This window comes from Trifolium pratense, linkage group LG3 (assembly GCF_020283565.1).
Source record: "Trifolium pratense cultivar HEN17-A07 linkage group LG3, ARS_RC_1.1, whole genome shotgun sequence".
Taxonomy (NCBI): Eukaryota; Viridiplantae; Streptophyta; class Magnoliopsida; order Fabales; family Fabaceae; genus Trifolium; species Trifolium pratense.
The window spans coordinates 42,811,898-42,827,064 of record NC_060061.1 but is presented as its reverse complement, the minus strand read 5'-3'; the positions used below and the strand labels follow the sequence as shown (position 1 = coordinate 42,827,064).

At 31.7% G+C, this 15,167-nt stretch overlaps 1 protein-coding gene across 1 annotated transcript; it reads left to right on the top strand.

The window, feature by feature from the left end:
• Nucleotides 1-7,958: 7,958 nt before the first annotated feature.
• On the top strand, nucleotides 7,959-12,033 carry LOC123912874 (leucine-rich repeat receptor-like serine/threonine-protein kinase RGI4). The gene is made up of 2 exons (XM_045963454.1): nucleotides 7,959-11,045; nucleotides 11,244-12,033. Exons 1-2 carry the CDS (start codon nucleotides 8,189-8,191, stop codon nucleotides 11,687-11,689), a joined length of 3,303 nt encoding a protein of 1,100 aa, XP_045819410.1. The 5' UTR covers nucleotides 7,959-8,188; the 3' UTR covers nucleotides 11,690-12,033.
• The last annotated feature ends 3,134 nt before the right edge of the window (nucleotides 12,034-15,167 follow it).

The window sequence follows — 15,167 nt, the reverse complement described above, 5'->3', positions numbered from 1 at the left end:
AAATTTCTAATCACTAGACTACTAGCGAAAAACACAATTTTTCAAATAAATTTAGATAAGACAAATGCAAGCACTTAAGAAACAAGTCTCAACCTAACAATTAACAAATACTAACACAATCTTATGAAAAAATAAAGTTAATCAAGTGCTAATTCTTAAAATAAAAGATGTAGCTCAATAAAGAGTATATATATTAAATTTAAATCTACTACTTGGAAAGAAATTGGAGATGAATGGAATTGGAGAAGAAGACAAAATAAGTGGTCCAAAGCTTCTTTAGGGTTTTGCAATTTGGAGATTGGGAGGAGAACAATTAAGTTTTACCTCTCAACTTATTTTATTTTATTCTATTATTATTTCTTGTGTACTTTACAATTGTTAATAAAATGATTTTTTACCATAAGAAACAAGATCCAATAGCTAGATATGTATAATACTATTAGTACTATTAAAAAAATTATGAAAAGGCTAGGGGGGATATACAACCACCCCTTGTCCCCCATGTACCCCCGCCTCTGAGTGGGAGTGATATATAAAGTGATCAAATGATCGATTCTTAGCCCTCATCGTAAAAATTAACAACATTAATATTTATCGTTTAAGTTGTTCAAAAAAATTTATCGTTTAAGGGATTAAAATACTATATTTTCACCCAAAACCTTAAACTTGGTGTGTATATCACTTTTTCTTGAAGCATGTATATCACTTCTCATATACATTATAGTCCATTTTTATCAAATTTGGGCCAAACATGAGAAACCGTGTTCTGACAATCAACATGCTTTTATATCATTCGCGTTTGACACTTTTGGCTTCCTAGCGTAAGATATTGTTGATCTTTTAAAAAGAGTTCAAAGGATCATGCAGTGGCGGAGCTAGGATAAAATCTCGTGGTTGCTCGTGATGAGTTTGAATTTTTTTTACGACACTATATATATATATATATATATATATATATGTGGTGTAATATATTAAATTGCTCAATAACGTTTTAATAAATATAAATTTTATAAATCATTTATCTAAAACTTTACACAAATTTAATATAATTTGATATATTATTGAGACTCACAAAGATTAAATTTTTATATATTTTTATTGAATATCGTTAATTTTGATGGATCACAATCCCATCAAATTATTTTAGATTTTTTTTATCCCTAAATTATATATATATATATATATATCAAAACTTATTACAACTTGCATTTCAATATAAAAATTCCAACATGGAAACACCATTAAGCTTCAAACAAATTCAAACACAACTAGAATAAGTGGTGCCACAAGAATTCCAACAATATTGTCTTGATTTATATATAGAACCCCTATGATGCCTGCTCCTCATGTTAATTATACTATTCAATATGCATGTCGTTGCGTGACTTAGATCCAATCATACAAATCAGAATCCTCACATATGCTTGTCATGTGTGATTAATATATAATATATAATATTGTACGTCTACATGAAATCCAAATTTTTGTGAGTAAGAAAAGGGAAAATGAGGCCATGAAACTTGCTTGGATCCAACCTTACAAATTAAAATTCCAATGCATGTTTGCCATGAAACTTCTTCATGTGATTCATAATTTTTTTTTTTAAAAAAACTAAGATATATTTTACGTGCAACTGCAGAGATTAATCATCTAAAATAACTGAGATTCATTTAAATGAATAAGTGTTAGATTGACCTCTCCGAACAAATATTTTTTTATATACATCGATCAGAAATCGAACTCTAAACCAAATAGTAAGAAGATTCAAATATCTATCACTTATATCACGCATCGCTGATATTCATAATTTATTTATAAATTAAAATATAGAAGTGCATATATTGGAAGTTAAGGAAAGCATAATAAGTAAAAATTAAAGAAAAAGAAAAGTAAAAGAAGAAAAGCAAAGTAACATTTTTTTTAATTAAAAAACATATAGCTCTTGGAATTTAACATGTCCGTTGAAAGGGAAAAAAAGACTTTTGTAAATGTGTTTTACAAGACCGAAAGGAAACAAAATAATTTTGTTTTGTTAGATCGATGAAGTGCTAGTTGCCTAATATTATCGTTTTGAATTGTTTGATTAATTATTGTTCAAAAGCTAATGATTATATACATGTTTACTTAAAATGTGTTTGGTTAGAGATGAAGAAATTATACTATTGTGGATTTGAATCACCACTACACCTTTTATTCTTTTTCCAATTTGTTCATTGGTCTAATCTTCTTTTTAAAACAAAAAATTAGGAAATGATTTTGCCTTGGAATTACGAAGTGATGATGGAAAAGGGTGTTATTGTTTTTGATTGCCACAAGATGAAGAATGATATCATTACACCATTCGTGTGTTGGTAGAGAGATTGATGTGTTAGTAATAGCATGGCCCAAAGGAAAGGCCTTTGTGAGCTAACTTTTCACATAATTTCTTCCTGCGATTTACAAATTTATTAAAATATTCATGCCTGCTACTTAGATAGTGGATATCCCAAAAACATCCTGTCAATTTTTTTTATAACATCTGTTACTTAAGTAGCGGATATCATATTCAAAATTTCTTAATTTTTTTTTTTTATGATATCCGCTACCTAAATAGCTAAAAAATAAAACTAAAAATACATAAAATATGAGAAAGATAGATTGAACGTCAAAAGAAAATCTCAACTTTTCATAGAATTTAACTTAAGGATAAAAATGGTTGGGACCATAATAAACTTTACAATATTTCCCGTCCACATATATGTGTCCTTTTGTCTCTTTGTTAATTGCTTTTCCTATTTATTTAGTTAAACATATCTCTATCATTGTGTCATTGCTACTGTAGCAAAAAGTTATTTGCAGCCCAAAATTAATTCAATGAGAATCAACGTAGCTTTAATAACTCTAATAGTAGCTCAATTCTTCTCACTAATAATTAAAATATCATATGTAAATCGAATATGAAAAATACGTTGTTGCCCTTTTGATCCATCACCAACCATAATACTGTTGGAAATGAATTATGTGCAGTTGAATTTTCCGTGCAGTCACTTGGACGGTTTAAATAAATGCAGTCAATTAATACCAATTTTAAAGCATGACTGTCCGATCTTGATCGGACGGCTATAAATAGCGTGAATGCACGACTGCACCAACAACCTGACTGCACGGAATCCGAATCCTAAAACTATTGTACAAGCCGGTATCAACTAACACATAAGTCGTCGTTGGACTCATACATTCAATAATCCATTTCCTCCATTTTAGTCATTGCTGTTACCAAATAGTTTCAATCCACTGAATCATAAGTCTTTCTAAAGTCCATGTTAAACATAATTAACTCCTTATTCAATCTCTTAGCATCATCAACCACTAATGCCATCCAGAGACAAAAATCTTTAAAAGAAAATGCTTTTATCAAAATCTTCAAAAATTCCACAACGTGCTTCTTTCAAGAGGCAGAAAACAGCTTTTATCCTTCCCGGTGCTTTTTGAATTTAACTAAACCATAAATCCTTTTTCAAAAGTAAAAATGTAAACCATAAATCGTAAACTAACCCTTTTACAAAACATATAAGGAAAATGCTAAACAGTGCCCCCGGGGCACTGGTTAAGGATGCAAAAATAGTAATTTGGCATTGAAATTTGTGCAGTCAACTCCTCGAAAGTTTAAAAAGTGCTCTTTTCTTTTCAAAACTTTCTATTTTTGGTTTCCTTAACCAGTGCCCCGGGGGCACCGGTTAGCATGACCCAACATATAATTGTTTGTTTTGAATTGTAAGGGTTTGAATACCCTTTGTATTCCTTTATAATTCAATTTGCTTATATAAAAAAAAAACCTTTTATTAACCTGAAAAGTATGATCGGATTAGCTATGAATCAAAACGAAGCGTACACCACACATATTCTCTAACCAAAATATATGGATTTTTTTTTCTTCTTTTCCGAACAAGATATTCTAGCATGTAATTAGAGATTAATTTTCGAGTTTAAAATTTCTTATCTTGAGCCATTAATTTTTTATTTTTATTTTTATTTTGACCGTTATAGTGTTTATTTGGTAAGATCAACAAGTTAGTTTATAATAATTTATTAGACTAATTTATAAGTTTGTTTGATAAAAATACAATGTGTTTATAAATATATTAAATATTTGTGATCAAATTCTCTTTTGACCAAATTGGTTTTGTTTTTCAATCATTTTCTCTTTTTTTCTCTTTACACCATGGGTGCATAGTAATTGATATCTTTTTCTTAATGATCTCTAATACCATCTTAAAATTGAGAGTTGGACATAACTCAATTTTATAAAATCGGTTTGTAAGGTAACGACTGCCTATACTTTATAAACATTTATTGAGATTATCTTGCAACCGATGTAGAATTTCTTAACAGATATATGTATCCTTATATTCAAATACTTGTTTTTGTTGAGAATATAGCAAGGGTGAGTTTGTGAAAATAGTCCCACATTAGATAGAAATGTGGTGACTTGAGCATTTATAAGTGGGAGAACCCACTCACCTATCACCTTAGGGCCCGTTTGGTGCACAGGATAAGAGACGGGATAGGATAACTGTATCATATCCTGCCGCAATCCAGTGTTTGGTGATACAGCAGGATATGATAAGTTAATCCTAAAGCTTATGCTATCCTGTCTCTCTAGTTATAATTCTTATCCTGAATTTGAGCTGGGTTACCAGCAGGATAGGATAAGAAGAAAAAAAAATTACTGCATTTTTTTATAAAATATATTTTAAAATACATAAAATAAAATTAATAAAATATAAATAATAAAATAATTAATTTTTAAATATATATGATTTTCTCACAGGGGTAATTTTGTAATTTATATATTCTAAAAAATCAAAATTTTACTAAAATTACAATATTTTAAAGTAAAATGATTATTAAAAAAATTGACAAATAGAGATATTAATTTAAATTTTATAAAAAATTAAATATAATTCTTTTGCAATAATAATTTTATTATTTACGTATGAGATATATCATATATTTATTTGGCTTATCTAACATGTATATATTATTGAGTTATTTATTTGATCATGATTCATATAAAATATTAAACTTGATTATTTTCTCATGATTTTTATTTTAAATTATATAAAGTTATTTGATTACTTATTTATATTTTTTATTTATAAAATTCAAAGTATTACAAAATAATTTTAAAAAAATAACAATTGTTTTACAAGAGTAATTTTGTCAATTAAATATGTTATATATCTTATCATATTATTATGAGCAAGTATGTATTAAAAACAAAATATAATAGTTATCATGTTTGTTATCTTGTGTGCACCAAACATAGGATGTGATAACTGAGTATAACTGTTATCCTGCTGTTATCCTATCCTATCCTTATCCTGTTTTATATCCTATCTTGTCACTATGCTATCCTGCGCATCAAACGGGCCCTTAAGGTTTTGGATGAACAAGTGGTGTGTCTCTCACAAAGGTGTGTTGCTCAAAAGAACACGTACCACAAAAATAAATGCTCCTCGCTCGACCCTCCCCGATTGTTGCCCTAACAGTTTTCACATGTCTTTATTTGTTATTTAAGTATATTTTAAACCTCTATACATATTACACCCTATTAAATGATGTGAGTTCATTTTTTTTAATAGGATGATGCTAAGATTTGTCCATATAAGTAAAATTTGTTATCCACTTTTTTTTTTTTAAGAAGCTAAATTAGTCCACCCAAATTGATATCAGAGAGAATTAAACCTGAAACCTTATGGAGGAACACACAGTCCCGGATCCCAAATCAATATCACTAGACCAACCCAAGTGATTGATGTCAGTTTATTATAAGAACATATTTTTTTGTAAGCATGTTATGAAATATGTTATCAACTTTAACGACGACTAATCTATGCCAAAAAATTTGACTGATAATTTTTTGAACATTTTTTTTAAACTCGTTAATTTTATTGTTTTAACCCGTGAGTTCATAAAGATCACTATTGTACAAAGAGAATGACAAACTAAAGAATATTTAAACATGTAATTAATCTTTTGTTGATTTGTGAATTTATGTATTAAATACATGAAGAAGGTGCAAAGTTGTCCCTTCCACTCAAGGCCAGCATACCTTTCATTAATTTTCAATTCATTCTTTTATAGCAAAGACCACCCGACATAGTGACCAGATCTTCAATTTAACATATTCTTCTTCATCATCTCCATGTGCACTTCACCTCTACATTAGATTCCTCTAACACTTCTTCCATTTATATGTAAACAAACCATTTAATGTGAATCCCAATTAATTCCTTTTTAATAATTTACAATGTCCTTTATCATGGTGGTAGTAGCAAATATTTGAGTATATTTATCTGGCTGTAAATATGGACCGAAACAGATTTTCAACGGTTAGTAGTTACTCATTCAATGATCTCGATCATTGATTAAGATCAGACAATTAAGATTTTAAGTTTTTGATTGTTAAAATCACGTGAGTCGTGTGATTGTATCCAACAATGTAGATTGTTCTATTGTGATAGCAAGAAATTCTAACCAAAATTCGGGTCTAATATAATATGAATGAAAATGGATTCGAGACCGTCAATAATTATTATTTAGTCTATGTTAGGAAAACCAAAAAATTACGATGGTACCATTGATCTTGACCAAATTGAAAGTGGATCTTGAACCATTGATCAAAATTAAACGATTAAGCCTCTCTTTGTATTCACGGAGGGATACCCACCCACTGTACATTTGGTCTCTCCTCCAAATTGAAGCTTCTAATTTCTCACGTTTTGTTTGCATTGTGACGCAGTAATATATATGCCATTTCGCAACCAAACATAGGCTAAGATTATGAATTTTTTTATTTGGTAAAGTCACAATGTGAGCCGTCTGATTTACATTCAACAATATAGATGATTGTCTACGATGATAATATGACATTCCATCTGAAGTCCGGGTCCAATATGGATGAAAAAACATTCCCGATTGATGGTTATCATTAACTCGGCCAATAATCTCAACCATTGATCAAAATCAAACAATTAAGATTAAGAGTTTTTGATTTATTAACGTCGCAATATAAGTCGTCTAAATTGTATCCAACAACTTAGACGGATTGTCTACAATTATAGTAGAAAATTCTGATCCAATATGATACTCATTAATTTTTAACATTTTGGAAACAAACCCAACAATAACATCTCTTTGCATTTTTTTAGTTGTGTTTGGAAAAAGTAAAAACACAAGGTAGTAACTAGTAACTATATGGATGGTTATGGCTCAACAACTTGAATCACATAAAATATGTGTGGACCACAAAAACAAACCAAACTTAAATAACATTCAAAATTTTCATAATGTCCCCATTGCTTGATTATCAACCTTAGTATATAATTGGTGAGACAATCAAGTTAATTTCCCATTAGTGCTACTATCCTAATCTATATATATATCTACATACAAATTCCTAGTGTAGTGTAGTGTGTTACTGACATAACTTTTGTTTTTTTGCTAACCATAGAAGCTAAAATATTGGAAAGATAAAAAGTAGTAACCAAATAATGCAGAAAATAAACAGCATACTTTTACTAGTGCCCATGTGGGGAGCAAATACTTCTTCACATGATTTTCAGCTCCACCATTTTTTCCCCTATGACATTTTACTTTTTTTCCGGTTACCATGATGTTGGTATGAATTTCCCACCATCATTAGCGATAAATAATATCCGTCAGAGAACCTGTGGGGCACACAAGGTGAATTCTCTCCCTCCCAACCAAATTTTCTCCACACGCATGAGCCATAAATCGAACTACTGACTACCTGCTAGGACTGAGAACCTATGACATTTTACTATTAGTGAAACAGTGAATAAAAAACAGTAACAACTAACATGTTGGAATCCATACAGAAAGTGAAAATCTATAAGATGAAAAGTGAATAGTATAACCAAATATAAAATGAAAAGTTGACCTGAATGAAAAGCAACATGATTCATGAACATGTACTATATGATTATTATTGACCATGAAAACATGATCTATACATTATTACTATTAAACAAACAATAAAAACCAATTTAGAATAATAAAAAGAAATAAAGAAGCTGGCTCTTGAAACAAGAGCTTCTTCTACTCTTTGTTATCTCTATAAACAAAACATGGGTTTTCCCCCTCTACAATCCCAAAACAAATCAACAGTCCACTTCTCTCAACAATGCCTGAAAACTTAAGGAATCTCTCACTTTCTCCCACAAACTTCTCATACACCTTCACCTTACTTATCTTATTAAACTCTATTCTTATCTTTCCATTTTGTTACTCTTACTCACTTAATGAACAAGGCCAAGCTCTTATAGCATGGAAAAACAGTTTAAATAACAGTACTTTAGAAACTTTAGATGCATTATCTTCATGGAATTCTTCATCCATAACACCATGCAATTGGTTTGGAGTGTATTGCAATTCACAAGGAGATGTGATAGAGATAAATTTGAAAGCATTGAGCTTACAAGGCTCATTGCCTTCAAATTTTCAATCCTTAAAGTCCTTGAAGATTCTTATCCTCTCATCAACAAACATCACAGGAACGATACCGAAAGAGATTGGAGACTATAAAGAGCTTATCTTTGTTGATTTAAGTGGAAATTCTCTATCTGGTGAAATACCAGAAGAAATTTGTAGGCTAAGTAAACTTCAAAGTTTGTTTCTTCATACAAATTTCTTTGAAGGAAATATTCCATTTAACATTGGAAATCTTTCAAGTCTTGTGAATTTGACACTCTATGATAATCATTTGAGTGGTGAAATTCCAAAGAGTATTGGTTTGTTGAATAAGCTTCAAGTGTTTAGAGCTGGTGGAAATAAAAATCTTAAGGGTGAGATTCCATTTGAGATTGGAAACTGCACAAACTTGCTCCTATTAGGCCTTGCAGAAACAAGTATTTCTGGAAGCATTCCTTCTTCAATTCAAATGCTGAAAAGAATCAAAACTATAGCTATTTACACAACTCTTTTGTCAGGTTCAATTCCACAAGAGATTGGAAATTGCAGTGAGTTGCAGAATCTGTATTTGTATCAGAATTCTCTCTCAGGTTCAATTCCAACTCAAATTGGAGAACTTAACAATCTCAAGAGTCTACTGTTATGGCAGAACAATTTGGTAGGAAATATTCCAGAAGAGATTGGAAGATGCAAAGAGATTCAAGTCATTGACTTATCAGAAAATCTTTTGACAGGTAGCATACCGAAGATTCTCGGCGAGCTTTCAAATCTTCAAGAGCTTCAATTGAGTGTGAATCATCTCTCAGGTATTATACCTCCTGAGATTTCAAATTGTACTTCTTTGACTCAACTTGAAGTTGACAACAATGCTCTATCTGGTGAGATTCCTCATCTTATTGGTAACTTGAGAAGCTTGAATTTGTTCTTTGCATGGCAGAACAATTTAACAGGAAGAATTCCAGATAGTCTTTCAGATTGCCAAGAGCTTCAATCACTTGATCTTTCTTACAATAATTTGATTGGTGAAATACCTATAAACCTATTTAACTTGAGGAATCTTACAAAACTTTTGCTTATTTCCAATGATTTATCAGGCTTTATACCACCTGATATAGGAAACTGCACAAGCCTCTATAGGCTTAGATTGAATCACAATAGAATATCAGGTAGCATTCCGAATGAGATCGGTAACTTGAAGAGTTTGGATTTTGTTGATATAAGTAGCAATCATCTTGTTGGTGAGATTCCTCCAACACTTTCTGGTTGTCAAAATCTCGAGTTTCTAGACCTTCATTCTAATAGTCTCACCGGTTCGGTTCCAGATTCTCTTCCAAAAAGCCTACAATTGATTGACTTGTCAGACAATAGGCTATCAGGTGAATTGAGTCACACCATTGGTTCATTAGTTGAGTTAAGCAAACTAAACTTAGGAAAGAATCAATTAAGTGGAAGAATCCCATCAGAGATTTTATCTTGTACTAAGCTACAGCTTCTAGACCTTGGAAGCAATAGTTTCACAGGAGAGATTCCGAAGGAATTGAGTCTAATTCCTTCATTGGAAATCTCTCTTAATCTTAGCTTCAACCATTTTTCTGGTGAAATACCATCACAATTCTCTAGTCTTAGCAAATTAGGAGTGCTTGATCTCTCACATAACAAACTCTCAGGCAATTTAGATCCTCTCACTGACCTTCAAAACCTTGTTTCCTTAAATGTTTCATTCAATTCCTTCTCTGGTAAGTTACCTAACACTCCATTCTTCCATAAACTCCCTCTTAGTGATCTTGCCGAAAATGAAGGTCTTTACATTGCTCGAGATGATGTGATTCCTAATAATAGAATTGAAACCAAAAGTCATGAAAAATCTGTCATGAAATCTGTAATGTCCATTCTGTTAAGCACAAGTGCGGTACTCGTTCTGCTCACAGTCTATATCTTGATCCGTTCGCATATAGCGAACAAAGCACTTATGGAAAACGAAAGTTGGGAGGTGACTTTGTATCAAAAGTTTGAACTCTCCATTGATGACATTGTATTGAATTTAACATCGTCCAATGTGATTGGCACCGGAAGTTCAGGAGTTGTGTACAAGGTAACAGTTCCAAACGGCGAAACACTTGCAGTTAAAAAGATGTGGTCATCAGAAGAGTCAGGAGCATTCAATTCTGAAATTCAAACCTTAGGATCAATCAGACACAAGAATATCATTAGGCTTCTTGGTTGGGGATCCAACAGAAACCTAAAGCTGTTGTTTTATGACTATCTTCCCAATGGAAGCCTTAGTTCATTACTTCATGGTTCTGGAAAGGGAAAAGCAGAATGGGAAACAAGATATGATGTTATATTAGGTGTGGCTCATGCACTTTCATATTTGCATCATGATTGTGTTCCTGCTATAATGCATGGAGATGTCAAAGCCATGAATGTGTTATTAGGTCATGGATATCAACCTTACCTTGCTGACTTCGGTTTAGCAAGAATTGTAGTAGCTGAAAATGATGACAATACTAATTCCAAGCCACTCCAAAGACATCATTACCTTGCTGGTTCATATGGATACATGGCTCCTGGTACATATTCTTTTTTTTGTTATATTAAAATTGAATCTAAGTATGTTTTTATTGCCTTATTTAAGCTTACTTACTAACATAAGTAGAAGAACTTATGACATGTTCATAAGCTGCTTTCAGCTTATTTCCATAAGTTCTCCATAATAGCTTATGCAACCCTTTAATAGTACTAATTTTGTTGTCTTTGACTAATCACAGAACATGCAACAATGCAGCCTATTACTGAGAAGAGTGATGTTTACAGTTATGGTATGGTTCTACTTGAGGTCTTAACAGGAAGGCACCCTTTAGATCCAACTCTTCCAAGGGGTTCAAACATGGTTCAATGGGTTAGGAATCATTTATCTAGCAAAGGAGACCCTTCTGAAATTCTAGATACAAAGCTTAAAGGAAGGGCTGACCCTACCATGCATGAAATGCTACAAACTTTAGCAGTGTCATTTCTATGTGTAAGCACAAGAGCTGCTGACCGTCCAGCAATGAAAGATGTTGTAGCAATGCTCAAAGAAATTAAACCTGTTTCAAGAGGAGACACTGATGTATTGAAATTAGGAGGTTTAACATCACATTGTTCTCCACCACCTCCTAAGAATGTACTTGCACATGGATCATCTACTTGTTCCTATAATTTCTCAGATGGATAATTCAATCAGTTGAGCCAGTATGCATTAGATCAGATCTATGTAGCATCGACATCTCGGATTGAAGGTGTGCTTAGTGTCTCACATTGTCAGTGTCTGACATCGACACATGCAGCTACTATCAGTCACTTTATTTTCTTAAATTATTATCAGTATCTATGTGTCTAGTGTCAGTGTCATGGTGTGTTTCATTCCATTTGTACATAGTCTAATGCAGTGCCAAATTAGAGCCTGAACTATTAATTAGTGATCTTATGGTAATCTAGTGTGAGAATTTTATCATCTTCTAATGTAGTTTGATATAGTGATTGCATATTTCAATAATCCATATATGGAGTATATATAAATATATTATTTCTTTCATAACAACTTTAGTTTTTATCCTTCTAATTTATATTTAAATTGTAATCAATGAATAAAAAATAGATTTCCTGTGGTCAAATAGTAACGTCCGGAAGATCTCAACCATCCGATTTTGTTCAGTGACTTATAGTGTTTTTGATTTATTTATCGAACTTTAAATGTGAAACTTTGGATATCAATGAAATAGCCTTCAATACACTGACTGCATGACTATAGGACTCTCTGATCGTAGGGAGTCCAGATCTCAAAGATTGAATAAACGAGTAACTAAGTAAATTAGTGCAGTAACATTTTTCTGTGTTGCATGCAATGCAAGTGTTACTTCCTAAGTGTTATTATCCGTTAAGAAGTCTCACATCGGATATGAGTTGACCTGTACATGAATTTATAAGTAAGAAGTAATCCTCCCCTTACAAGCCGGTTTTGCAGGGTTTAGTTAAGCCCAACTCTCAACTTCTAAGACTATCAGATGGTGAATTTCTACAAAACAGTGGAGGGGGAGAGTATATTGTCCATGAGGAAGATGGTGAGATCAAGGCTTGGAAGAAGTTAAAACAATGATTGGGTATTTTGGATATTTGTATTTGTAATTTATTGATAGAGAACAATATTCCTTGGCTCTTTCTCATCCCCCAAACAATTATAAAGACACATCCAAAGCCAGCCTTTCAAAACAGTTTTCACATGGTCCCATGTTCAATATCACATTACTGATGCACATGCATGTGCTGTCTGAGAGAAACTTTCCAGCAATTAAAAACTTCTCAATGAGCATATCAGCATATGCATATGTGATGGGATTTGATTGATTTTAATCATGTAATCTTGTATAGATATTAAGATTGGTTATATTTAAATTTTATACATAAATATATTTATCAGTGACACCAGGACAGAGAATTAAATCTTGACCACATAAATATACATATTACATATGTGGTTTAAGATTATAAGCTTTTAATGGTCAAATAATGACTTTCAAAAATTGCATGACTAAGTCAAAAATTACATGACTTTTTTATTCAATCTATAAAACTAATAATTTTCAGTCTGAATCTAAGATCTATTCCATTCATGTTATGTAAAAACAAATTCTCTTACACTACATTCATCCTTAATAAGTTATAATTTTTTTCCCCAAGACGTAACTCAAGTGGTTGAGTTGCGACAGTCGAAAGAGTTTGAAAAGGATTCAGAGTTTAAATCCTAACTACTAACATAATATACTAACAACTAAGGTTTAGTGATTTACCTATATAAAAAACCTAAAAGCCTTGGAATGAAAGGTTGTATCTGATCCAAATGCACATGTATGTGTAGGACCATTATAATGGAACAGTTAAAGTCTTAAAGTTTATATAAAATTAAATACAAAATCAGCACAGTTTTAATATGTAAATTAGTTAATAAATATATTATCATTGATTTAATCACAATGTAATTGTGGTTCAAGTTCAACCAGTAAATATTGAAACAGTTCAATGACAGATTCTGTTTTTAAAACATTAACTGCACTCAACTGTATCAGTCCCTTTAGTGCTACCAGTGTAATTGGATGGCAATGTTAATACTTGCATATAAGCAGGACCATGCAATTATTACCATATGATATGTAAGCACTAGATTTCCTAGACTAGGCACACACAAAAGACTGTTGGTTTCATTGTACTTAGACAGTACAGTTCATATTATTCTGATCCCACTCCATGTGACATTGACCTTGATCAAATGGAAGCATTGACATGACTAATTTGTTGTCAAATTATTAAGTGTCAATGGAATGGATCATAATGCTTCATCCATATCCATGTAATATGTTGCACTTCTTATATTCTTAAGAAAAATGTATGGACCCTACTAATAATGAATTTCCAGTTTGGCATCATGTCCTAGTTGTACATTGTGGATGATCCTTTTCTTCAATAAGAAATTAAAGACATCATCTTAAACAGTGTGCTAATCCTCTAACATGCTAATATTTGCCTTTTTGATCTCATCACTCTGTCCAATACAACAATTGCACTCTATTTTCCAAGAAAATACTACTTTCTTTGGTTATAATATATAATAATATATTAAAGTAGGAACTTCGATCCTCTTCGGTCGCTCCTTCCTCTCCGGTTAAATCTTAGTTGTTAGATTTAATTTAACAATTGAGATTATGTTGATGAGGCGGGAGAGACCATAATTCAGATCTATGAAAGTTTATTATTATTATTGAAGGGATGCATGTGTTGGTGCAGAGCTAAGGAGCACATTTTATAGTGCAAGCACTGATGCAGAACACAATGCAACTTGCTTTGAAAGGATATGTCAATCAACAACCAAATGGATCATTTTCACTATGAGTGTGTTCTTTGACTAGCATGGTTGGCCCAAAACCATGATCATTTGTGCTGTCCATTAAAATTTCTCTTTAGGCCACCTAACATGCTCACATAACCCCCCCCCCCCCCCCCGCCCCCTCCTAAATTTCTCATTGTGCCCTTTATATAAGGATCGAAAGTTATGTTCCGAACTGTTTCGGAAGATATCTTCCAATCGGTAGTTTTTGGAAGAAATCTTCCAATCATCTATCGGATTGTAACTTCCAAAATAAGATAAACTTTGAAATAAACACTTGTGCAAAAAGAAATATTTGCAGAATCTCACAAAATTTATGGGTCCTTTAAACATCTCAACTTTTTCGGAAGCTCGCTCATTTAACTTCTCCATAAACACTTACAATCTTTATAATAAAGGCTTCTTCATAAGTGAACCATACTAGAAATCAATCCACACTAGGCCTAGATCTTTGAGAACAACTCAATCACAATAAGTTTTAAGGAAAACACTTAGGTACAGTACTGTAGTTACTGTTTTACAATGAAAATTTACTAAAACTACCTAAACTACTCTCTCCTATTTTAGGGAAACAATTTTGGTGATATTTGTATGTGTAATTAACAAAGCACAGTACCTATGGTATAAGGATTAGACAGGTTAGGTATCACCAACTGCAAAAAACTTGTTAATAGAGTTTTTGTTCCCTATAAGATATGTCACTTACTTTATAATATCTATATATCTTTTTTTTTTGGTACAATAATATCTATATATCTATACCTATATTTATGTG

Excerpts from the sequence above, each read along its gene's own strand:
- LOC123912874 (XM_045963454.1), top strand. The coding sequence starts at position 8,189 with ATGCCTGAAAACTTAAGGAATCTCTCACTTTCTCCCACAAACTTCTCA. Across the intron at positions 11,046-11,243 it reads ATATGGATACATGGCTCCTG|AACATGCAACAATGCAGCCT; the intron begins GTACATATTCTT and ends GACTAATCACAG.